The sequence below is a fragment of the Pseudophryne corroboree genome, chromosome 11, assembly GCF_028390025.1.
Source record: "Pseudophryne corroboree isolate aPseCor3 chromosome 11, aPseCor3.hap2, whole genome shotgun sequence".
NCBI classification, from domain to species: domain Eukaryota; kingdom Metazoa; phylum Chordata; class Amphibia; order Anura; family Myobatrachidae; genus Pseudophryne; species Pseudophryne corroboree.
Window position 1 is genome coordinate 225694671 of NC_086454.1, and position 27650 is coordinate 225722320.

The 27650-nt window shown below is 45.0% G+C and overlaps 1 protein-coding gene across 1 annotated transcript in view; it reads left to right on the forward strand.

Moving 5' to 3' along the window:
- LPCAT2 (lysophosphatidylcholine acyltransferase 2) overlaps positions 1-27650 on the forward strand; it is a 218370-nt gene that overhangs the window by 54121 nt on the left and 136599 nt on the right. The window contains exons 5-6 of the mRNA XM_063945284.1: positions 10072-10184; positions 22470-22530. Coding sequence (XP_063801354.1) covers positions 10072-10184; positions 22470-22530 — 174 coding nt within the window. The remainder of the gene's footprint in view (positions 1-10071; positions 10185-22469; positions 22531-27650) is intronic.

Sequence of the window (27650 nt, forward strand, 5' to 3'; positions counted from 1 at the left end):
AAGATCCGCTACTGGGTGGGGTATATGTGTGTGAGAGGGAGGTGGTTACGGTATATGTGTGTTTATGTGAGTAAGTGAGGGGGAGCTGCCATGAGGGTATTTATATTTCATACTGAGGTGACTGAGGCAAGTCTAGGGTATCATATAATTTATATGATAGACTGACATGTTATAATAACACCCACCCCCACAGCCCAAACTTTTTATTTTTAAACTGATATACTCACCAATTAATGCCCCACCCACTGAAGATCCATCCACATTATCCACACCTCCACCCCTAGGGGGGCCCTGCCTATTTTGTCAATCCTGGGCCCAACCATTTCTGATAGCAGCCCTGGAAAGAGCCTTTGGTATGGGGCTGTTTCGTGGAGCTGCCTCCATTACTTTATAAGCCAGCTGAGAGCCAAAATCCCACATCCCATGAAAGCCAATCATGTAATATGTACTTATTAGGTTTGAATGTCTCTGTCACATAACCATTGTTCCTTCTTTCAAATACATTCTTCAGATTAAGATCTTGAATTCAAGATAGAGGGAAGGGAGCAAGCAGGAGTGAGAGAGTGTAAGGGAGTAAGGGAGAGAGAAAGAGATGGAAGCGTTAGTGTCAGGGAGAGAAAGACAGGGAGTGAGAGTGTGTGTCAGGGAGAAAGAGTGTGTCAGAGAGAGAGATACAGACAGTGTTAGAAAGAGAGAGAAAGACATTGTGAGGAAGAGAGAGGTATAGACAGTGTCAGGGGGAGTGAGGGAGAGACGGACAGTGTCAGTGTGTGAGAGAGAGAGAGACAGTGTCAGGGAGATAGAGGGGGAGAAAGTATCAGGGAGAGAGAGAGGGAGGGGGAAAGATCATGAGATACATTACCTGACTACGGCAGAGGTCTCTGATTGGGGCTGGCGCTTCATGGGCTTAGGCCCTGCCCCCTAAATATCCATGAATCATGGCACTGCTCTGCTGCCAGGTCTTGGAACCGACCAGGACGGGCCACTCCCCACTGCTACATATTCCACGTGGCTGCCGTCTTGGGGGTGCTTTCGTGTCAGGCGTCCTTCCTGTGGGTGGGAGTGAAGGGGGAGCAGCAAGCCTTGGAGGCAGCCTGGGCCCCATAGCAGCTGCACCCACAGTAGTTACGCAACTGGGCACAACCTGTCTGTAATAGTTTCTAAAAAGGAAGTCAGACTTTAAATGATGGAATTTGTTTATTAAGGATCAATATATGGCAAGTTTAACAAACCATCAAACAAACAAACAAACAAACAAACAAACAAACAAACAAACAAGTGTATCAAAGATATTAAAACCTGAGGGATGTGTTGAATCCAATTAATACAAATAAAAAGTTTGATTAGTAATTAAGATAAACATAATGGAACAGAACAAATATAAATTCAAAGCGGGGAAAAATAATAGGAGATAGAGGGGAAAAAAAGAGAGAGAAGAAAAAGAGAGGTGGCGAGGGGGAGGCCAGCTGCCGAGGGTACAGGGAGATACATCAAGGCAGTGTGGATACAGTAACTCAAATTGAGGTGTTTTCAAACGAGAGAGGCATCTCCAAAACCCAGATAATCTCTGTCTTTCCTGTACACAAGGATTGGTAATGCACCAATTCCTTATATGAAAGCCATGGATGCCTAACTGCTGTAAAGTCAAGGTGGTAACGTTTTCTTAAACCAAGACTGGGGCCTACATGTAAGGTTTAAAAGCCAATAACTAGGGCAAGAAGAAAGGTCCTCATGGAGGATTAAATACGCAGTTACTATGACCTTGTACCAAAATTTGCACAATACCGGGCATTCCCACCAAATGTGAAGTGGGGTACAAGTGGCTGTATTACACCTCCAACAGAAGCTTGAAACCCCGGGGTACATCTTAGCCAATAGACTAGTGCAGCAATACCAGCGAGTCATCACCTTATAGTAAGTTTCCACCACCAGCATGTTCACTGAGCTAGAGAGGGTGTTGCAAAATATTTCTGGGCAATCATCTTCGCTAACCAGACCGGACAAAAATCTGATTCCCAATCCCTGGTAAATTTAGGATTGGTAACAAAGAGGTTATCGATAAGCAATTTCTAGATAACAGACAGGGGGTGTACTGGTATGACTGGGACACACACATGGATTCAAATGGGGTTAACCAACGGCAGCCTGTGTTATTGGGTCTCAATCTCATGAACAAATGCTTCAACTGAAGATACCTCCATATTACACTACTAGGAGCAGTCTGCAAAATGGTTAACCCTTGAGATTCCCGGTGAGTGCCAAGACCTAAATGAGTTGGATGGAATCCCGGGGAGGAAAGCCTGGGTTACTAAATAGTGGAGTCAGAGGGGGGGATGGGGTAGATGATAAGAGTGGTTGAGTTTGGAGACCGATCCAGCAGGAAAAAATAGGGCTCAGCAACGGGTGGTGAATCGGAGGCATGGCTGAAAGCCAGGGTACTATATGTCAGGAAACCCACCTGGAAGGGATGACGCTGCTATGTTAAACCATTGTTTTGCATCTCTCAACCTGGTCCATTCCATAAGCCTTGTTAGTAAAGTTGTGTGATAATGGACGCCTCCAGCACACGGCTAGTCTGTCCCGCATGTCAGGCCCAACCCCTCACCCCACCCGCACAAGTACAAAAGCATCGTACAGCAACAATGCTTTTGTACTGTAGGAGTAGCTCCCTGCCAGCGCAGCTCCTGCACTCTGGCAGGAGCTACTTATGGCTGTGAGGGTCGCAGCGGCTGCGTGTGATATCATGCAGCCACCGCGGCCCGCCCCCCCAACAGTCTGGGCACGCCTGCCTTCCCTGGACCGCGCCCCCTAAACGGTGGCCAAACGCCGCTGGTCTTCCCCCTCCCGCCCAGCGACCGCCTCTTCCTGTCAATCAGGCAGAGGCAATCACAGGGCAATCGTTGGCTTTCTAGCATGCGCTGGCGCACTGCGGTGCCAGCGCATGCGCAGTTCAGACCTGATCGACTGCTGTGCAATAACGCACAGCAACGATCAGGTCTGAATTAGGCCCATAGTCCCTAACAACACGATGAAGATCCGTGAACAAGGAATGTGGTATCGCAATAGGCAGAGACTGCAGAAGATACAGGACCTTAGGCAACACTTTCATTTTAATTAACTTAATCCTCCCTGTTCATGAGGTAAGTGTAGAATGCCAGTTTTGAAGGTCTGGCTTAAACTTTTTGTAGAGTTATGGATATGATCTGAAAGGTGAGTGGCTTAAGCTTTTGAAGCAAGAGGGGAAATTCACCGATTTATGCAACATGACCCCCAAATACTTAATCTGAGAGGCATGCCATGTAAAATGGGGCGCCAACCGCAGGCCCATGTTTTTTTCCGCAAAAATGTGGAAAAGTAATGTAATAGGACACACAAAGCTTCTGCTGGTTAAAATGATATGCAGCATGCCTATAGTCTCTGTGTGACTGCAAGTGTCTTTGCATACAAAATGCTATGCTGTAGCATAGCATTTTGTATGCAAATACAGTCATGGAAAACACTGTAACGTGGCATTTTGGATGCAGATAGAGATGCAATTACACATAGAATATAGGCATGCCACACATCATTTTAATCAGCAGGAGCTGCTTGTACATCCTATTAGATTACTTTGCGTCTAAGACATGGTTTTGGAAAAAAGGCAAAAAAAATACGATTGGCACTACCGAGTCCCGCCACAGCATGGCGCGACTTCAGCCTCAAGCTTTTGCCGTATCACTTGGATGACACCTTTATTGGGAGGGGAGAGCTCACTCCCCCAGGGAACGATTGCCAGGGCTGACTACTTGGGGTGGGGGGGTAATGCCACTGCCACAGGGACCTGTTTAAGACAGGGGGGGGGGGGGGGCTGTGGCTTTATCTTTTTGACTAGTGGAGCCCAGTGTTGGTTTAAGAAATACATGGGACACCTACGTCCTTCTTCCCTCATATTTTTGGAACCAATTTGTGCATATATACTGGTTATCACTATTTATATGGCATTTCTGAGATACTGTGTGTGTGTGTGAGTGTGTGTGTGTGTGTATATATATGTGTATATATATATATATATATATATATATAAAACTCCAAACAATGGTAGCACTCATATCTTCGTGATACGCAAACACTGGGGTGTCCACTCAAATACCGAGGTATCCAAATTGTATATAAGATTCAGAGGGGGCACTCTCCAGACTTTTTTGTAAATATATCAATTCATTTTATTCATAGTATACGTTACATATTTCAGCGTGATAGCAAAGTTTTCCTCAAGCGCTTTCGGCCCTACACGGGCCTTCCTCAGGAGGCACTGCACATCAGTAGCAACTTCCAATAAGATAGGAACAAAACTCCAAGCATCCAGCAGTCACGCTGGTCCTGCCTGACTGGCTCTAAATACCCTCATGGCTCAAAAAAGCGCCAAAAAACTGTGATGTCATCAAGGTGAGACAATTATTTCATGCTTAATTAACAACTCTCAGGCGGTCATATATTGTTGCAATAGTCCCCATCAACAGGTCTACCTATCTGCTTAAACAAATTGAACACACCAAAGATATACTAGCAAGGCTTTAGAGTCCACCGCGTCCCGGCACCGAGCACTTCCGGTGCATGGAACGCAAGCGTCATCCTGCCGGAAGTGTCCACATGCCGAGTGAAACGCAAACAGGAAGTGAAGCGCTCAGTCCTACGGACGGAGCATGGGCTAGACGAAACTAGTGTTGCTCATTATTGCAAAGCGGGCTACCAAATCCATACAACAAATTGATATTCCCCATCCATCAATCGCAGGTATATGAGTATGTCAATGCATTTGTGGCCACGTGCATGTTTATTGCACTAACGAGGGTAAAAGAGCCAGGCAGTGCAGTTAAAAAACATTCCCCATAAATAACCCAACAGATCTATATATAATATATAGTAGTAGATCAACAAGGGTGCAGTAACAGAGCGTCAGCGACCCAACCCAGGTAAGTAACCCAATCAGGACATAATTAATTGTGATTTAATGCGGCCATTCCGTCGCTCCTCCACTGCACCCAGAAGATCAAACTACACAATTAAAATGAGCCAAGCATGGCTCTGAAAACACATAAATAGACACCTGACAAACAAAAACAAAACAATAATAAATGTGGGATGCATCGGGCAAAAATCACCTACTGGATTTCACCGTAAAAAAACGTTTAATGGGTTTGACTCATTCAGTCCATTTGGGGTCACTGAACCCAATCTATGTATCCACCTTGCTTCCAATTTTTTTAGGAGGAGGGATCGATCACCCCCTCTACTGGGAACCGGGACCCAATCAATGATCCTGCACTTCAGTGATGCCACTTGGTGTCCCTCATTTAAAAAGTGCTGAGCCACCGGTTTATCAGTACGGCCTGTTTGCAGCGCTTGGTGAATTGAACTGCGATGGTTGGCCATCCGCTCTCTGAATGAACAAGTGGTCATCCCCACATATGGAAGCCCGCACAGGCACAGTAGCATGTAGATAACATGGTCCATCCGACAATGCAATCGGTGCCGAATAGTAATCGGTTGTCCACTTAGTGGGTGTGGAAACTTCTCACCGACCAGCATCGAGCGACATGTCACACAGCCTAGGCATTTGAAGCAACCTTTTCTTGTCTTGTTCAGCCAGTTGTTCTCAGAGCCAGACTCAGATCCAAAGTTCAAAAATTCTCTCGCACATCCACCCATGCGGGCTTATAGGCGTGGGCGTAATTTGAAGCAACTACTGATGCATCCAGCTAGACAAGCGTCTGGCTCTGAGAACAACTGGCTGAACAAGACAAGAAAAGGTTGCTTCAAATGCCTAGGCTGTGTGACATGTCGCTCGATGCTGGTCGGTGAGAAGTTTCCACACCCACTAAGTGGACAACCGATTACTATTCGGCACCGATTGCATTGTCGGATGGACCATGTTATCTACATGCAACTGTGCCTGTGCGGGCTTCCATATGTGGGGATGACCACTTGTTCATTCAGAGAGCGGATGGCCAACCATCGCAGTTCAATTCACCAAGCGCTCCAAACAGGCCGTACTGATAAACCGGTGGCTCAGCACTTTTTAAATGAGGGACACCAAGTGGCATCACTGAAGTGCAGGATCATTGATTGGGTCCCGGTTCCCAGTAGAGGGGGTGATCGATCCCTCCTCCTAAAAAAATTGGAAGCAAGGTGGATACATAGATTGGGTACAGTGACCCCAAATGGACTGAATGAGTCAAACCCATTAAACGTTTTTTTACGGTGAAATCCAGTAGGTGATTTTTGCCCGATGCATCCCACATTTATTATTGTTTTGTTTGTCAGGTGTCTATTTATGTGTTTTCAGAGCCATGCTTGGCTCATTTTAATTGTGTAGTTTGATCTTCTGGGTGCAGTGGAGGAGCGACGGAATGGCCGCATTAAATCACAATTAATTATGTCCTGATTGGGTTACTTACCTGGGTTGGGTCGCTGACGCTCTGCCACTGCACCCTTGTTGATCTACTACTATATATTATATATAGATCTGTTGGGTTATTTATGGGGAATGTTTTTTAACTGCACTGCCTGGCTCTTTTACCCTCGTTAGTGCAATAAACATGCACGTGGCCACAAATGCATTGACATACTCATATACCTGCGATTGATGGATGGGGAATATCAATTTGTTGTATGGATTTGGTAGCCCGCTTTACAATAATGAGCAACACTAGTTTCGTCTACCCCACGCTCTGTCCGTAGGACTGAGCGCTTCACTTCCTGTTTGCGTTTCACTCGGCATGTGGACACTTCCGGCAGGATGACGCTTGCGTTCCATGCACCGGAAGTGCTCGGTGCCGGGACGTGGTGGACTCTAAAGCCTTGCTAGTATATCTTTGGTGTGTTCAATTTGTTTAAGCAGATAGGTAGACCTGTTGATGGGGACTATTGCAACAATATATGACCGCCTGAGAGTTGTTAATTAAGCATGAAATAATTATTGTCTCACCTTGATGACATCACAGTTTTTTGGCGCTTTTTTGAGCCATGAGGGTATTTAGAGCCAGTCAGGCAGGACCAGCGTGACTGCTGGATGCTTGGAGTTTTGTTCCTATCTTATTGGAAGTTGCTACTGATGTGCAGTGCCTCCTGAGGAAGGCCCGTGTAGGGCCGAAAGCGCTTGAGGAAAACTTTGCTATCACGCTGAAATATGTAACGTATACAATGAATAAAATGAATTGATATATTTACAAAAAAGTCTGGAGAGTGCCCCCTCTGAATCTTATATATATATATATATATATATATATATATAATTTTTTATTTTATTTATTTATTTTATATTATTTTAGCCAATTATTTTTTGCCAATGAATGGGTTAATTAACACTTTCTCCCCAAAACACCAGAATGAATGTAAGAAAGATGGATGGGGGGGAACACGACTTTTAGGAGACAGATGGTCACATCCTCGCCTCAGTAATGTCAGTGGGAATTTCCCACTGTTATGTGGGCCACAGTCTGATCCTGCGGAACTCCGTCAGCGGTAAGCCACAGAGCACTTCAAGTTCTGTGTGTGGGTTGGTGGGCCGCAGGCGGGAGGACAGGACAGTGCAGGATGGGCGGGCATGAGGGAGCACGGTGTGATGTCAGCACATTACACCGTAGCCAGGAACACAGCACAGGGCAGCCAGGAGCATAGAGCAGGGCAGGCAAGAGGGACCGCGGTGTGCCATCAGCCGGTGCTGGACGAGGCTGTGTCTTGGCAGCGTGACCGTCCATTACCCCCAGGAATTTCATTTTTACCCATTTTTCCCCTGTACCCTGACCACTGCCCTAAAAGATAGTCCACCTCACCCATACCTTACTGGAGTATTCAGTTTTCCCATTTCCTGCAGTACCTGGCGTTGGCTGGATTTAATTCTTAAAGTTATTAAGTTATCAATGCGTTGGATATAACTATCAACATTTTAAAAATAATTAGCAGCTCTTCCAACACACCCATGAGCTGGCTGCCCAGTGTCTTTTTTTTTTTTTCAAAATGTTTTCATCCAAATCCATTCAGTGGAAGGCCCAGCACAGGCTCACTGGGTCAAAGTTCTGCCTAGCATACACCAACAGGAGTAAAACCTGGCCATGATCCAACTGGACCACCTCACGTTGGTTTCGTCCCAGTCAGGGGTGTCCGAATGCATAACCGGACAGACAAAAGAACGAACAGACCAATTAATTTTATTTATAAGATAACAAAAACACATTTCAAAGTTGCTAAAATTGACTTCTCACACAGACATACCTTAAAAGGAACAGTTACAAATACTACAAAAGAGCCGCATTTTGATGGGACACATACAGTACTAAAATTCAATCATGATATTAACAGTAATATAAACCATATAAACTCATGGGGCATATGTAATAGGATCTGAGTTTGTGGGATGCCAACCGATCTCATTCTTTTTTTAAGGCAGCAATCATTTACAAGGCAAAACCATGCCGTGTAACTGATTGGCGCTTTAAAAAAAGTCTGAGATTGTCCGGTACCCCGCACCGCTGGCAAACTCGAACCCTATTACATATGCCCCAAGAGCTATCGTTTCATTGGTTTACACTTTTGTTCGCAATCTTCCTCTGCGTTTCATAAATCTCAACTTCAAAGGACGTACAGTTTGACCAATATTGTTTAAAAGACTTAATTACAGGTTGAGTAACCCATATCCAAAATGCTTGGGACCAGAAGTATATTGGATATCGGATTTTTCCGTATTTTGGAATAATTGCATACCATAATAAGATATCATGGTGATAGGACCCAAGTCTAACCACAGAATGTATTTATTTTTCATTTACACCTTATACTCACAGCCTGAAGGACATTTTAGCTAATATTTTTAGTAATTTTGTGCATTAAACAAAGTGTGTGTACATTCACACAATTCATTTGTTTCATATACAGCTTATACACACAGCCTGAAGGTCATTTAATACAATATTTTTAATAACTTTGTGTATTAAACAAAGTTTGTGTACATTGCGCCATCAGAAAACAAAGGTTTCACTATCTCACTCTCAACTCAAAAAATTCTGTATTTCGGAATATTCCGTATTTAAGAATATTTGGATATGGGATACTCAACCTGTATTAATTATTTAATAGATTATTAGGGAGTAAATAGACCTAGTCTTATTGAGAATATGTAAATACGTGGTACATGCATTTAGTATGATTACATTTGAAAAAGCCCAAACATTTGTTGAACCTATAGCAGTCTACTGAAATGAGTTATGTATTTTCAGCTGAAGAGCAGTCTAAAGCCTGATCCAAGATATTTTGAGGGTGCTCACATTTCCTAAAGGCACTGATTCTTTCAGAGGTTTATTTTGTTTAAATGTTATCTGAATTCTGAAGTACTCTGGTGTAGTTGGCTTTTTGGTGCATTATGGTTGCTGAAATAGAGGATAAAGCAGTAAACATTAACAGGGATCGATATGATATACCGACGGTTGGGATGCCGGTATGATATACCAACAAAGCCATCCTGTCCGTCAGTATGCCGGCAGCGGGGCGAGTGCAAAGAGTCCCCTTGCAGGTTTGGTGGCGTGCTGCGCACGCCACAGGTTTTATTTCTACTCTATGGGTGTTGTGGACACCCACGAGTGGGAATAGCCCATTTTAGCCAGGATTCCGGCTGTCGGCATTGTCAGCGGTTGGGATTCCGGTATCTGTATCCTGACCTCCGGGATACCGACCACCTGCAAATAAACTGCCAACGACATCCTCTATTGTGCAAATGACATCCTCTATTACCTACAAAAACACATCTAAATAATGTGCGGGATCGTGAGTGCAAGTGAAGGATAAACCATAATTAATAGAATTAACATAATTTATTTTTTTATTTATTTCAGAATTTTTATAATTTCTTTTTGTCTTACTGTTGTCCCACTCAGGAGTTATTAGTTTAATAATTTTTTAAAGTTAGTGTAATTAATGCTTTATATTATACATTACTATGTTTGTATATGATCCTGTGTTTATAGCGCCACCTATATTTTTACAATTAAACTCTAGACTTATTTATTTACTTTACATTTTAACATCATTGTATTGCAGAGATTCTACGTGCTCTTCAGCCTGTATTAGTGTCACGGGTAGATCCTGATTCTCGGCGGAACACTATAAATGAGATAACGAAACGAACAACATCAGGAGGAGAATGGCCACAGGTTTGAAATATTAATGCAATATGAGAACAGAGCCAGATACATCATGACAAATTAAGGTCTTTGTGTTTTGTTTGTAACTGTGTTTAAAGTTTTGACACTGTATAAAGTTTCTGTTAAACTGGAAAGCGGCATTCAACTACATAGTCCTCTGAGAACTTCAATGGCCCAAACCTTCTCTCTCTACATTGTTATTACTGATTTCCTATGTCAAGCTAGCAGTAATGTTAGTGTTGTAATTATTGCTGTATTGAACTGTGTTCAGCAGTGCCAGGCAGTGGGGAAAACAGGACTTAAATAAAGCAAAGACATACAAGACATACTTGCCTACTCTCCAGGAATGTCGTGGGAGACTATAAAACCTTTGGGTGACTCTCCCAGATGCCTACAAAAGTGAGCAAGTGTCTCAGATACCTGCTTTACTTGGGAAGTGGGTGGTTTGGATGGCTTGATGGAGTTACAGAAATAAACATTGAAACATTGAATATAATGGCAGATAAGAACCACTTGGCCCATCTAGTCTGCCCATGTACACGCACACACTTACACACTAGGGAATTTTTTTGTCAGGAACCAATAAACCTGCTAGTATATTTTTGGAGTGTGGGTTTCATAGACATAGGACCTAATTCAGAGCTGATCGTAGATGTGCTAAATTTAGCACATCTACGATGAGTTTCACAGATATGCGGGGGGACGCCCAGCACAGGGCTAGTCCGCCCCTAATGTCTGGCCCTACCTCCCCACCCCCCGCAAGGGACAAAAGCATTGCACGGCAGCGATGCTTTGGTACCTGACAAGTAGCTCCCTGCCAGCGCAGCTCCTGTACACTGGCAGGGGGTTATCCACCGCGTCCTGGGTCGTGCTTCTGTTGTCCGGACCGCGCCCCGCAAGTGGCATTCTAACGCCATTGTCACGACCCCTCCCACCCCGCGACTGCCTCTGCCTGTCAATCAGGCAGAGGCGATCGCACCAGTGAGATGCTTCCGCATCTCACTGGCTGCACATGTGCAGTGCGCCCTGCGCATAGTAATTCAGACTGCGATCGCTGCCGCTGCAGCGATGCAGTCTGAATTACCCCCTTAGTGTGGGAGTTTATAATAGCACCACTATTAAGAACTATATGATCAACAATATGGGAATAATTACAACAACCACTATAAATACGGAACTGTCAGTTCATCTAAATTACTTCATGCAAAAAAGTTCTCCAGGAAAATATTCATTGCTCATTTATCTGGTGCACTGTGGTCATTGGGGCTAATTCAGGTTAAATCACACAAGCGATCCAATGCGCAGTTTCCGAATAATTGGGAAACTGCACACGTTTAAGACCCGTTCTACACGTGCAGAACGGGTCCTGCGATTGCAGTAATGCGATCGTGTCTGGATTGATGGACACTTGGGTGTGTCATGACCAGGAAGTGCACTGTAGTGGGAGCTCAGTCAGCAGCAGCGAGAGAAGACACGGGAATGCAGGTAGGATACTCAGTGGACACTGTAGCTTAGTGTAGTCAGAGGAGAGTTACAGTGAGTAGGGGATGAGGCAGGCTCCCAGCATTCAGACCCATCCCCATGTGTGCCTCCCCAGCCATTCACCTCACCACACGTCATTGATGGCCACAGGAAGTAAGACACCAGAGACATTGCTGATGCATGTTGGATCGCAGTTGCAGCCTCAAATACGCCCCAAAATGCTGCATTTTTGCCACCGCTCCTTGTTACCTCCCCCGAATGGCCCCTGACTGTCAATCGCTTTGTGAATAAATCCTTATTATGGTACATGCGCAGTGCAATTTTGACACATGCGCAGAATGCCGATAACACTACTCAACAAATATTAACATATTCGATACATATTAGATACAAATAACTTTAAGCGGTAATAACTATATTATGGATGTGCGCCGGGCCATTTTTGCTGGATTTGGATTTGGTTCTGATTCGTCGGCTGGCTTTGGATTTAGATTTTTTTTTTAAATTTACCAAAAAAGCTAAAATCACTTAGTTTGGGCCTTTTTTGTTCATAGAGTAACCTCAATAACATTAATTTCCCGTCATTTCTACTAAATTTTGACCACCTCACAGCTCACAGTATTGTTCTCAACAATATTGGCCAAAGGCTGGCTGACTAAACTGTGAGATACAGTGCGGGTCAGATACAGTGCGGGATACAGGACAGGTTGGATACAGTGCGGATTACAGTGCAGGTTGGATACAGTGCTGGTTGGATGCTGTGTGGGTTGGATATCGTGTGGGTCGGATACAGTGTGGCATATATTACTGGTTAAATACAGTGTGGGTTACAGTTTGGGTTGGAAACAGGGCAGATGTGGGTTGGATACTGTGTGGGTCGGATACAGTGCTGGATACATTGCTGGTTGGATACAGTGCGGGATACAGTGATGGTCAGATACAGTGCTGGTTGGATACAGTGCAGGTTGGATACAGTACTGGATACATTGCTAGTCAGATACAGTGTGTGTTGGATACAGTGCCGGATACAGTGTTGTTTGGATACAATGCAGGATACAGTGCAGGGCGGTTACACCAATAGTGCACTTACTGTGACAGGGGATGCTGGTGGTGTCCTCAGCGCATGAGTGTTGGCAGTGCAGGGGTGCTGTCAGAGTCCTCATTGTGGGGTTGCCGGTGGTGTCAGTACTGCTGGGGTGCTGGTTTGTCGGCAGTGACGATGGTGTCCTCAGTGCAGAGTTGCTGGTGGTGTTGGTACTGCTGGCTGTGTCGGTAGGGCGGGGATGCCAGGGGTATCCTTACTGCACGGGTGTCACCAGTACTGGCAGTGTCCTCCATGTGGGGTTGCTGGCAGTGTCCGTACTGTTGGGATGCTGGCGGTGTCGGCAGTAATGGTGGTGTCCTCAGTGCGGGGTGCTGGAAGTGTCCTCGGTCCGGAGTTGGTACTGTTGGTAGTGTAGGGGTGCCAGGGGTGTCCTCACTGCAGGGGTGCCGGTAGTGTCGGCATTGCTGTCAGTGTCCTCAGTGCAGGGTTGCTGGTGGTGCTAGTACTGCTAGGGTGCTAGTTCTGTCTGCAGTGCAGGAGTGTTGGTGGTGTCCTCAGTGCAGGGGTGCCGACAGTGTCGGCAACGTGGGAGTGCCAGCGGTGTCCTCAGTGCTGGGGTGTGTCAGTAGTGTGTGGGTGCTTCTGAGTCAGCAGCACAGGGGGGGGCGGTTGTGTCGGCAGTGCAGGAGTACGGTGGCATCCTCGGTGCGGGGGTGTTGGCAGCACAGCACTGCTGGCTGTATCCTCAGTGCGGGGTGCAGGCAGTGTGGGGGTGTTGATAGTGTAGGTGGCGGCATTGGCAGTACGGGCGGCAGTGTCGGCAGTGTGGGTGGTGGTGTTAGAGCGGTGCGGGCCACCATCTTTCCCCATTCAAGTCTATGGGGACATGCTGATTGACTGAGAGCCGTGACAGACGGCTCTCTTAGCCAATCAGCGGTCAGCCCCATTGACTTATGAAATTGGCGCCCAAGCCGAAATCGCGAGATCAGACAGCGGGATCTTGTGTGTTCGGCTCGGGCTGGGCTAGATGCAGCTGGAGCGGATCCGAGCCCCGGGCTTGACTGCTCTGGATAAAGGAGGTTCGGAGCGGTTCGGATTTCTTAAAATATGAACCGCATATCTCTAAACTATAGCTGAAAAAAGTAAGATAAGTGAAAATAAACTCTGTTGAAATGAAATATTCTCATCATATTGATTTATAAAATACTAATAAAACTACAGAAATGCTTAAAAACTGCAGAAACTCTTAAACAATCCGATTTAGCTGTTACGCAATTGTTAATACAAGATAAATTGTAAAGTCACTTTACAGTAGGGAAGTAGGATGTTGATGCTTACTTTCCATTTGTACAGTTTCTCACTGATCTCCTAAAATAGGATTTTGGTACTTACCAGGTAAATCCTTTTCTTTGAATCCATAGGGGGCACTGGAGTACTCTTGGGATATGGACGGCTTAGCAGAAACAAAGGCACTGAATATTTAAATTTAGAACTCTCCACCCCTCCATATCCCAGAGTACCTCAGTGTACGACCTCAGTGTTTTTTACTGAGCGAACAGGAACTATAGAGAGGTTGACAATGGAGAATTCCTATAACATAACGGACAACAACAAAGTTGACACATAACGTTACTGTCAACTAAACAGTTGACACCATAACCGATAGACCTTTATAATTTGAACCAATCGGTGAAAATGTGGTACCATAAGCTCCTCTGAGCTTAATACAACCCAGGTAAAACTGCTCTGGGTGGGCGTCCAGTGCCCCCTATGGATTCAAAGAAAAGGATTTACCTGGTAAGTACCAAAATCCTATTTTCTTTTTCATCCACTAGGGGTCATTGGAGTACTCTTGGGACGTACCAAAGCTTCCCTCGTGGGCGGGAGAGCTGTTTGACACCTGTAACAGTAGGCGGCCAAAGCTAGATGCTGATGCCGCAAACGTTTCAAAACTTGTAAACGCGCACAAACGTGTGCACTGAAGACTATGTAGCCGCGTCGTAGAAGCTCCACGACCAGCTGGTCATGACATTCCCACAGAACCTGTGGGATGAGCTATTACTGACGTAGGCGACTGTAACTTAGCCTTAAGGTAAGCCTGACGTGTAGTCAGTTTTATCCAACTGGATAATGTCTGCTGAGAAACTGGCTAACCCCAGTTGGCAGCATCATAGAGAACAAACAACGTATCCGTATTACGAACTGTAGACATTCGGGACATATAAACGCGTAATGCGCGTACCACATTCAGAATTCTAGAATGTGCTGTCAACACAGGAAACACTATTGGTTTATTGATGTGAAAAATAAGAAATCGGAATTCGTCCGAAGTTCCGCTCTGTCATGAGGAAACCCAAATACGGTGGCTTGGAATACAAGGCACCCAAATTTGAAAACAAAACCCTTGCCGAAGCTAAGGCTAGAAGAAAAAACATTTTCCAAGTGAGAAACTTAATCCCCATTTGTTGTAAGGGTTCAAAATATGAAAACTGTAAGAAATCTGAACCCAGCTTCAAGTCGCATGGCTCTGTAGGTGGGATAAATGGAGGCTGCACTCTGATGACACCTTGTAGAAAGGTGTGTACCGACGCAATAGAGTCAAACGTCTTTGAAAATAAATTGACAACACAGATACCTGCACCCTCAGTGTAGATAAACGCAGTTCTCCATCCCACCCCGTCTGTAAAATAACAGAATACGGGTAACTTGAAAGATGATGTCGGAAACTTCCGAGCTTCACACCAACCTATATAGGCACACCAAATTCTGTAATAATGAGCTGCCATAACCGGCTTCCTAGCTCGTAACATAGTTGGTATAACCGATACTGTAATGCCCTATCTCTTTTCTTTAGAGGGCGGTCTCAACCACCACCCCGTCAACCGCAGCCGCGGTACATAGGTAAATAGGGGTAAAAGAACGGTCCCTGTTGTAACAGGTTGGACGTAGTATGAGCGGGCAAGGATCGTGTGCGAGTATTCCTTGGAGATTCGAGAAGCAAGCTCTCCGAAACCCATGAGATATCACTAGTATGACTGTGACGAACTGTCTTATGATCCGTTTTAGCAACGGAGAGAGCAGCGGAAAACGGTGGACCCAGATACACGAGGCTGTACGACCACGCGAATGTGAGAGCCTCCACCGCCACTGCCCTTGTGATCTGTCGTTCTGTACACATACTGAGCGTTTGTAATTGTGGCGAGATGCCATCATGTACAACTGAAGGTAACCCCACCTGTGGACCCACATGTGAAACACCTCTGGATTTAATGCCCAGTTTTCTGGATGAAAATCCCGACGGCTAAGATCATCTGTCTAACAGATGTCCACTCCCGGAATGAACCCCGTCGACAATATCACCTTGTGGTATTCTGGGCAATTGAGGATTCGAGCTACCTCCCGCATTGCCATGCGGCTTCTCGGTCCTCCCTGGATGTTGTGTATGCAACTCCCGTTGCGTTGTCTGACTGCACTTGGACAGACTGAAAGCGAAGCATGTAGTGCATTGTAAATTGCACGGAGTTCCAGGACATTTATAGACAGCAATCTGTCGTGATCCGTTTTAGAACCCCTGTCGCTGACCTTTTTAACTACAACTCCTCAACCTCTGAGACTCTCGCCCAGAGTATAGACACCCTCGCCCCCCTGTGGGAAACGCGAGTGAAACCCGGCGAACTAAAGCGCTTCGAAAACACATCATTGTTCCTAATAGGCGAATACACCAATGTACCGCTAGTGTGCGTGGCTTTTGCACTAATTGTACTAGATGGTATAATCTGTTCTTTCTGGTGTAGTAGGTAAATCTCTTTGATTTACCGTATCTATACTCATACCTAGGAATTGAAGTCGTTCAGACGGAATTAGATGCGATTGTTTTTGAACTTGACACTGCAACCGTGGTGTACGTTAGTAGCGCAAGTAAGAGGAACCTCTGTTGAGACAGAGTTCTTATGAGCAGATCGTCTAAGTATGGAACGATTGTCACTGCCAGGGCTCTGAGATGAGCTATCATCACCAACATCACTTTGGTGAATACCCGAGGCGCTGACAAGAGGCCAAACGGTAGAACCTGAAACGGTTAATGGTTGTGGCATATTGCAAAACGCAAGAACCTGTGATGCGGTGACCAAACCGGAATGGGTAAATACGCATTCTGAAGATCAAGCGCAATCCTGCAATCTTGTGGCTCCAAATATGCAAATACTAACCGCAGAAATCCATTTTCAAACTGTAGTAAGTGACTTGCTGATTGAGACTGCGACGGAGCCCTCCGGCTTCGGTACCCCAAACAGAGGGGAATAAGTAACCCTGACTCTGTTGGTGTACCAGGCCTGGAAATAAAAACAGCTGAAACCAGCAGAGACTGAATGGCAACCTGCCAAAACGCCTAATTTCGTCCGACAGAGGCAGTCTTGTCTTTTAACCTTTAAATAGCGGATACATCCATGAGTGGATGTCTGGAAACCCGGCAAATGTAACGTGTAAAGGCGCGCTTCCACAATTGGAAATTCGAGATGGCCTAAGAGGCCGTCAAGCCACTGGCTTGTTGACTTTAGCGCCCTGGCGTTACAAGTCGTGACTGTTTTTGTACCACAGCCTTGAAAAGACTGAAGTCTAAAGACTTTAAACGCCGGACCAAAGTATTTCCGTTTTGATACCGGAGGAGGCAATGGCTAGACTTTACCCCCCCCCTCCGCCTTGGCCTGAATATCAAATTTAGTACCAAACAACTTCTGGCCTTGTCGTGCTGAAACTAGCGACGATAAAAAGTGAGAATCGAGGTAACAGGCGTCAGCAGAAGCTTTACAGAGATACTCTGCAGCTTCTTATTAACGATAAGTCTAACGTGATCGTCATTGTTTCCATACATAGAGCGCCTAGTGACCCAAATGTATCTTGGGTCTTTATAATGTTTGACACAGACGAATTCACCAATGGCGGATTCTCCCATTTAGATGTGGAAACGGGTAAATAGACTTAAATCTTAGTCAGATATTCTAAATAAGAAACTCATTGAAGATCTGTCGTTTATTAAATTCGACGGATTAGATGTTAGAGTCTCCTTAGTCTCTGTAAATTTGAGACATTGACTCACTGGTCATTAGCAATGTATGGTTGCCCAAACCCCGCACTATCTGACTGCTGGTCTAATGTACCCTTCTCACTCGTAGTTATCGCTGTGAGGTTTGACATAGAATTTGTCAGACTGCATTAAATGATAAGACCAGTTAAATTAACACCCTGGTACCCAAAAGGAAGTTGGACCTTTGGAAAGTCTGAGACTCCTCCGTTAGAGCTGGCGGAGTAACTTCCGAGACTCCGATCTTACCACTCCTGTCGAACGGAGTCAATTTGAATTGCCAATGCTTAACATAGCTTCCGGAGTGGAAACCTACAAAGCAACTGAATCTGTGGTAGATTTATGTACAGACATTGTAGTAAACCTTGTTTTTAGTCTGTGTTGGAGCCTTACTCCTTATACACACAGACAACACAATAGCCAAAGGCCAGACACTTGCACAACCCAGTAAAGTCTTTACTTAAGGTGTGTAATATATATATATATATATATATATATATATATATATATATATATATTTATGTCGAAATACAGTTCACATGGCTAGCCTATGTGAAACCTGAACCAAAATTCCCACTAACACCCCTGCGCCTCCGTGTGGAGTAGAGATGTATGGCAGGAATGTTCTGGAATTACCAACTGGAAGAAACAGGAAACATGATTAAAATGGCCCCCATGCCATGCTTACACTGAAAATCACAGGACAGGTTACAATACCTGCTGCAGTTAATATAGGCTCAATAGCCTATTATACAGTGATAATCACTGTCTAGTAAACAGTAATAAACACATGCAGGTTACAATACATGCCTTCAGTGTTAATATAGGCTCAATAGCCTATTATACCCTGCATAATCACAGGCAGGTCACAATCCAGTTAATATAAAAACTGCCTGCAGTTAATTTTGTATTAACATTCCTATAGATATGGCAGCCTGCTATTTCCCCTTGCAGCCGCGCTGTAATCAGCCAGGTCCCCCCCCTCCCCCCTCTCTGTACTCCCTGTAGCGCTGTGTTAGCGGTGAGCCGGGAAGCTCATTGCAGGGAGGCGAGAGACACATTCAAAGTAGCGGAGGGCGGCTGGCCGGGGCGCGTAGCTGTCGCTAGCCGAGCTGCGGCGGGTCTCCCCCTCTGGGCGCTGCACTTTCCATACAGCGCTGACGGAGCGCCTGGCGGGAGGACGGAGCGCCTGGGCCGGGAGGACGGAGCGGCAGACGGAGCGCTGGACGGAGCGGCTGGGCTAAGTGGCAGTGAGCGGTAGTGAGCGGGTGCACCCAACGGACCCCACACAGCGGGGCGGGAGCCTGCGCTGACCGCCCCGTTTCCCCAGCATACCTTTTGTAGGAGGTCTGCGACGGGCTTCTAAGCTCAGAGCTCTCCGGTCATAGCTGCGACGGGGCTTCTATCTGTAAGCTCCGTCCAGCTGTTTGATCACTTCTTCCTGGCTGTGACGGGGCTTCTTTCTGTAAGCTCCGTCCAGCTCTTTGATCACTTCTTCATGGCTGCGACGGGGCTTCTTTCTGTAAGCTCCGTCCAGCTGTTGCAGGAGCCAGTGGGCCTGTGGCTGTGAGGGTGCTCTTTGTGAGGACCGACACGCCATGCGCTGCCCGTGCAGCGGCACTATCCCGGACCCATGTTTTTCCAGAAACTGGGAAGGGATGTGCTATAGTAAAAAGTAAAAATTAAAAATTAATAAAATCTTCCACCAAGTGTGGGAAGTCCCCACAAGCCTTGTTATTGCTGTGAGCACGGAAAAAACGCTGAGGTCGTACACTGAGGTACTCTGGGATATGGAGGGGTGGAGAGTTCTAAATTTAAATATTCAGTGCCTTTGTTTCTGCTAAGCCGTCCATATCCCAAGAGTACTCCAGTGACCCCTAGTGGATGAAAAAGAAAAAGAAATCAGTAGTAGTCCGCCATCATAAGTGGATCTTATCTGCAGTCAAATTCTATGTTTCTATGTTTCTATCATTGCAGCGTCCCAGCATCCTTGGTAGCGATGCTTCATTGTCAGAATGTTTTAGTGAAAACGTTCCTCCTGTTCATCACTTAAGCTACCCAGGTTGTTAGGAAAAAAAGTCTAGATGTAAACAGCAAATTTGAAGTGCCATTCTACAACCCATATTCTTGTTGTTGTCCAATAGTTCATTCATAATGGATACGTTTTTGGCCTCTTTTCTGTTCCCTAAGAATCCATGTACTGTACAGCAGCCTTGAAGGATTTCCAGGCAGCAGACTCCATTTCTGTAAATTTAGCATTACATATTCCATCTGTAAGCAGTTTCATAATGTGGGGTTGTTCTGAATAACATGGGACAGGTGTTGGGAATCTGGTGATGGACCAGTGCGAGTGATATATGTGCGATTAAGGAAAATGCTGATAAAGATAGTTTCTTGAGATTTGAAGGCTACATTATGTAAGAGTCTGATTGGGTTTGAATTCCGCAAGTGGATAGCTCCACAGGAAAAGAGTGGAAATTGGTTACCAGAGGCACGGGTCAGATTAGATCGATGAAGGAGAAAGGGGGTGTTTTAGACAAAATTTTAGATATATGAATGGGGGGGTGTTGTTGTTGAGAGCTTCATACTGTAGGTTAAGGTGCATCATTTGATATTCTAGACAGGGAATCATTGTATGGATTTACAAAGTGGTGCAGCAGCTCTAGAGCTGATGGAGAGGAAGATCAGTCTTGCTGCAACATATATGCTGGATTGAAAACCAGTTTGTGGGTGCTTTCTCTGTGGAATGTTTGTGGTGGAAACCCATTTGCAAAGAGTTGATAAGAGAGTGAGCTAACAAAAAGTGAGATACTGTAGGTGGTTAGAGAAATAGGGCAGCAGCTGGAAAGATAGATATGTTTTTTTTATGATTGTAGAGATCAGTGCATGTTTAGAGGATGATGGCAAACCGTGGAAAGAAAGAGTGTAGAGGAGAGATAGAGTTGGGCAACAGGAGTCAGTTTGAAGGTAATAGGGTCAAGGGGGCAGTTTGTCGGGTGTGACGAGTACATATACTTAATTTTCAGTTACTGTAGATCAGGGGTAGGCAAACTATGGCATTCCAGTTGATGTTGGACTACACATCCCAGCATGCCCTGCCACAGTTTTAGCATATCATAACAGCAAAACTGTTGCAGGGCATGCAGGTAGGTGCAGTTTCACAGCTGCTGGTGTCATAGGCTTCCTACCCCTTCTGTCCAAAATGAACAGTGGATGTACTGTATGGAGTTGTAATAGTTTTAATATTGTCTTTGAAGTAGGTGATAAAATAATGGGCATTGGTTGTGGAAGGTGTGCGTGGTGCAAGTAACAATGAGATGACTGGGTTTATATATCTGGGTGGTTCCCCTGATGCGAGACCCACCACATTTGTCAGATGAAAGTTTAATTGAATGATGCCCTTGTTTACCACTTTATTATATTTTTTCTTAAAGTGAAAGACATAAAGAGTATTCTTGTAATCCATTGGGAAGTAAAATTAAAACAAACCTCAAAAACAACACAAATTACTCTGCTTGGAGCCCTAAAGTAGCCCTAAAGTAGAGTAAAGGGGGGTACACAAGGAGAGATCCATGCTTAAATTCTAAGCAATCTGACTAGATTGCTTAGAAATTAAGCACAGATCTCTCCGTGTGTAGGCTGCCGGGACAGCGATGCGCGGTCCCACGCCTCGCTATCACCGGCTCTAGATTTGGTATGCCTGGTCCTCGGAATTCCCAGTTTTGATCTCACATCAATGGAGAATAATTGAATCTGTATTGAAATAGGGGGGAAAAAACAATTAGTGCTGTGCAACTTCATTTATGTTTATGGTCCATTTATTTTGGAATTTCGATATATAGCGCAGTCGCAGAACTCCATTAAAATGAATGTACTATTAGAATGAATGGGCCATCAATGGGAAGATATAACGGGTTATATTGCATGGGTGTACTATGATAGGCCGGCTGTCGGGATCCCGGCGCCCAGCATATTCGCACTTGGGATCCCGACCACTGGAATGCAGTGGGGCGAGCGCAAAAGAGCCCCTTGCGGGCTCGCTGCGCTCGCCACATTGCGGGCACGGTGGTGATATTTATTCTCCCTCCAGGGGTGTCGTGGACACCCTATGAAGAAGAATAGTTGTCAGTATCTCGGCGGTCAGTATCCTGGCGTTCGGGATCCCGGCGCCGGTATGCTGAGCGCCAGGATCCCGACAGCCGGTATATCGAGTGCCACTCATATTGCATGTGTTCCTAGTGGATATTAATAATGCATTCCTATAGAGAGTAATTAACTTTTTCAGTATGATATAATGCTTTATGTGCTCTAAAATGAAACAAGTAGCTTCCTAAAAACCTTGTTGCAACCATGCTGAAACATGCACAGCAAGTATGGATGCAAATGGCTATAATCACATACACAGTTTAATGCATGTAAACATATGTTTACATGCATTGCTCTTCTGTATCAGTAAGTGTGAGCAGAAATAAGTGCTACCGCTGGATCGTGGCTGTTTGCAGTTTGAAAGTGGGTCTCTAATTTAATAGCTAAGGCCTCAGAAGCTAGACCAAGAGACTTTTCTACACAAGCCGTGTTTATAACATATTAATTTGTATGTGTGTACTGTATGTTTGTATTGTGTATATAACATAGGGCTGACAATAGATGATTATGTTTTTTTGCTGAAATGTATTTTATTTGCTAGATCTTAATTTTTCCTGAAGGGACCTGTACGAATCGTTCCTGTTTAATCTCATTTAAGCAAGGTAAATTTTTGTAATCTTATCCATGTCCTTTCCCTTATCTGAATGACTTTCATAATAACAAACTAACATTGCTGATTCCAAAATACTTCAATATATATTTCCAAATCACAAGAAAACAATCTATTTCTAAGGAATCCGTAGGAAATGCCGGCGCTTGGTATCCTGGTGGTCAGGAGACCGACGCCGGGATACCGAAGTTTGGAATACCAACAGGGGTGAGTTGGGACTGTTTTCCCCTCTCCCCTACCCCCTAACCCTAACCCTGACTTCCCGCAGCCTAACTCTAAAATCTCCCTATAGTGCCTAACCCTAACCTCCCCTGGGCGGTTCTTAAACCTAACACCCCTTCCCCGCAGCCTAAATCTAACCCTCCTTCCCTCCCCCGCAGCTTAAACCTAACCCCCCCATGTTAATAGTCACCCTAATGACTGTGACCTGGGGGAGAATGTAATAGGGTATGAAAATCAGAAATTGAGAGATTTTTGGAAGAATTCTCCTGTTCTTTTTTTTTTTTAAATGGCAATCAATGAAATGGCAAAAATAGGTTTGTTTTGCCATGTAAATGATTGCCACTTTAAAAAAAAGAGAATTTTTTTTCAAAATATCTCACTTTCTGATTTTCATACCCTATTACGTTTTCCCCCAGGTCACAGTCATTCTCATGCTGCACCTGCTTTACTGTTTCCTCTCATTGGACTAGAAAGACAGACTACAAATATGAATGGCATTACCCATGGGTCCATGTGCACTGCACACCCTGTATCCGTTGTAGATACTCATGAGCTCCTGCATTCAGTTAGTCTGGGAACAAGTTAAATATCTGCAGAATAGTCAGGCAGCACAGGGAGAGTACAGCTTTCACTTTACCTTTGCTAACATGTGGCTCACAAGCCTTATGGTGGCATGGTAGTGTTGAAAACCACAAAGATAATGATAAGGGAGAAGTTCAGGAGGAGGATGCATAATCTAATAATGAATGCCTTACATGTTTGGCATCTGCGTTACTGTGGCCTGTGGTCATGATTGCGCAGATGGTGACACTAAACCTGTCCACTCAGTAGACAGATTTAGTTTTAAAGTTGGCATATTTGCCCACTTTATGGCTGCCCCCTCAGGGAGGGGAAGGCCAGGTTGACACAGTGATGGGCGATGCGGGGAAATTGTCATAGGGGGCAGGGAGATGTCACGACAAGGAGGAGGTAGTGGGTGGGGCATGGCTGCGCATTTGTGTCATTGTAGCCACATCCCTTGCTGTATAATGCTGATATTATCGGCATTGTACAGTGAGCGGAGTGGCTACAATGACGATATTAAGCACAAATTGCTTCATTAGCTTCCCAGACCGCCCACTTTCACAGGCAAGTGTGAGGGAATGCAGGCGGTGGAGGCTGGCTCTGGGAGACTTGCCCACTTCCTTGGGGTGCCGGGAGTGCCACACAATTTTCGGGAGCTTCCTGTCCATTCTGGGAGAGTAGGCAAGTACTGCAACAACCATGTCTTCTCTTTCCTGTGCTTTATGTGACAGTGACACATAGGTTCAGATTTATCAAAGTACCGATTGGCTTGCACTTTATCACCATGCTATTTATCACTCTCCAAGGCTTGATAAATGGGAGTCATAATAAGATATATGTGATAAAAGGAAGAAGCTTTTCTGACTAAAGGGGAGATGCCTATGCGCAATTCACTTCTATTAAGCTTCGTCAGGGCTATAGTACTGGTACTATATCCCTGACGAAGCTTAATAGAAGTGAAATGGGCATAGGCATCGCTGTGCGCTGTCAGAACTGTTATAATTAAAAATAGGTAATCCTGTGTGTCTAGTTATAATAATGAATTAATGTGAGGTAATAGTGTAGCAAAAGAGAATAATACTGATTACACGTATAACTAAAGGTCATGTTGCAGAACAGTGACTCTATAGAACCACGTTGTATCCATTTAGCTATATGGGAAGTATTTATAATTCTCACGTATAGTTTTATGATTTAATGAGAGGATATTGAGGTACCATACAGTTTTGCTAAGGAACACAGCCACATGGATCGGTTAGCTATATAACCAATTAAAACGTTGGTGAACAAATATTACAGCTGTAATGTTAATATCAAATTAGAAATAGGTACGAGAACATATACCCTTGTTATTTAACATTATATGAGCATGGGGAGTATGTAGGAATATGCAATAGAAATCACTTGATACAATAGGACCAGGGCCGGTTCTAGATCATTTGACACCCAGGGCAAAAGTTCCCTGTGCCCCCCCCCCCCGACACGTAAAACAGGGTTAGTACGCATCTCAAAAAATCAGGGCGTGGCTTCATAGGGAAGGGATGTGGTCACAGTTATGCCCCCTATAGCTGTGCCCCCAGTAGTTTTGGCCCCAGTGGTTGTGCCTCCAGTAGCTGTGCCCCCAGTAGTGTCCCCTGTAGCTGTGCCCCCAGTATTAATGCCACCTGTAGCTTAGCCCCCAGTATTAAAGCCCCCTGTAGTTTTGACCCCAGTAGTTTTGCCCCAGTACTGTGCCCCTTGTAGCTGTGCCCCCAGTATTAATGCCCCCTGTAGCTGTGCCCCCAGTATTAATGCCCCCAGTACTGTGCCCACTGTAGCTGTGCCCCCAGTATTATTGACCCTAGTAGCGCCGCATACACACAAAAAATACTTAACCAGCCCCGCTCCTGCTTCCCAACCGCTGCTGTCCTCTGTCTCCGGCCGCCGCCGCTCCTCGGATTTATTGGAGAGACATCATGACGTCTCTCACAAAGCACTGCACAGACACTAGAGGTCAGTTATGGCCTCTGTCTACGGCCGCTCCCACAATGCCATGGGGTGCACGATGACGTCAGGTGCACCGCACGGCACCAGTAGCGGCTCCTGCCACGGTGGTGGTGGTGCACTCGGGAAAGCGGCACCCCAGGCAAAAAGCCTGCTTGCCCATGGCAAGAGCCACTACTGAGTAGGATGCATTATTATAGCAGGAATTAATTTTGCTTTATAATTAAGGACAATAGGCATATAAGTTTGACCAGCTCAAGAGGGTGTGGTATGAGTTGCCGGCGGCCGGGTCCCCGGCAGCCAGCATACCGGCACCGGGATCCCAACCACCGGCTTGCCGACAGCGGGGCGAGTGCAAATGAGCCCCTTGCGGGCTCGCTGCGCATGCCATGCTGCGGGCACAGTGGCGCGCTATGCACACCACGCTATCTATTCTCCCTCCAGGGGGTTTGTGGACCCCCAAGAGGGAGAAAGGGTGTCAGTATGCCGGTTGTCGGGATTCCGGCACTGGTATACTGTGCGCCGGGATCCCAACAACCGGTATACTGAATACCACATGCTCAAGATACTGGGGGTCATTCCGACCCATTTGCACGCAGCAGTTTATCGCTGCGGTGCGAACGGGTCCAGAATGCGCACGCGCGGTGGCCGCAGTGCGCGATGTTGCCCGGTGACAGAGGTCGCCGGGTTAAGTCGCGGCTAACGAAGGAAGCGGTCACAGAGCCGACCGCAAAGAAGATTGACAGGAAGAAGGTGTTCAAGGGCGGATCCAAACCGTTGGCTGCCGTTTTTGGGGAGTGGTAAGGAAAACGCAGGCATGTCCAGGAGAACGGAGGGCGGATGTCTGACGTCAAAGCCGGCCCCAGCATCGCAGGGATCGGCGCACAGGGTAAGTAGGTGTAGACCTAGTCTACATCTGCTTGAAATTTTTTTTAGCTTGGCAGGGCTGCACAAGCGATTGCAGCCCCGCTAAGCTAAAATACACTCCCCCATAGGCGTGTACTAGTTGATCGCAGCAGCAGCAAAAAGTTGCTGGCTGCGATCAACTCGGAATGACCACCACTATCTGTATTTTACATAAAGCCGTTATTATTCAGCAAATTATTTAGCATATCTACTAATTGTGTTAATAACTGGATTTATTAAGTGTTTGTAAGTCAGGCATATACCCAATTGTATTGCTTGGGGATGTCGGGAACATGCTGGACACTGTAATGCTGTTATAAATATCTCTATTTAGCTACAGGAAAGCAACAAATGTAACAACTTCTAACTACTGAAATAGGAATCCATAAATATCAGATATAATATTGTTACAATTGTTGCCACCATCAGACATCACTGCTAGAAATAATCTAGCTGTTATTTAGCAGAAAAATAATTTCAAAAACATTACAGGTAGAAACCATCATACAGAATAAAGACAGTGCACAAGCATTTTCTTTTAAATCACATTTTTTTTTTCACAATAAAGTTTTTTTTATGTACTTTCTACACTTTATTCTATCTCTATCAATTTCTATACTTCACTTTGCATGACCCCAGACTTTAGGGGGACATATTATACATCATATGTGACAATATCAAATAAATGCATATCACATATGGGTATTGGATAAAAAAGGATTTTTTTTTTAGAATTTTATAAGGTTTACCAATAAAGTATTTATGCTATATTCTACAAGAAAAAATATATTTCTCTTTGTGGAATGGGAAAGAGTGCTGCTGGTAGAAAGTTGATTTCTTTTTCTCTCTTTTGGAATTCCTGTATGTATTTAAATCAACTAGCAGCACCATTTTCATGTCAAAATATTCCTTTATTGTAAACATAAAATATTACATGATATACATTCCTAATAGACTTTTCGGAAATAAATATCCTGGTGCAGGAGTGTTTCTATTTCTAAATAAAGGGGAGATGATCAATGCTTGGAGAGATCATGTGGCTTTTCAAATCTTTTAAATCTCTTGTACTGTTTCCCTGTCTTCCTCCGTTTCTCTTCATTTCTAGTTTTCAAATCCCCCTACCTTTTTTTACTTTTCTTTCTAATTTTTAATATACTATGCTGTACACATTTACTACTCTGGGTAAAGGTGTGTGTACACACAGTGAGATACTGTAAATCTGTAAGATTTTGACTATATAATCAAAATCTAAAGGAAAGTTAGTGCAGATCTCAAGGTGTTAAGGGGGGTACACACAGAGAGAGCCGTGCTTAAAATCTAAGCAATCTGACTAGATTGCTTAGAAATTATGCACGGATCTGTCGTGTGTATGCCCCCCAGCGTTAGCGATGCGCTAGATTGAGCCTGCATGCAGGCTCAATCTAGTAGGTCGCTCAC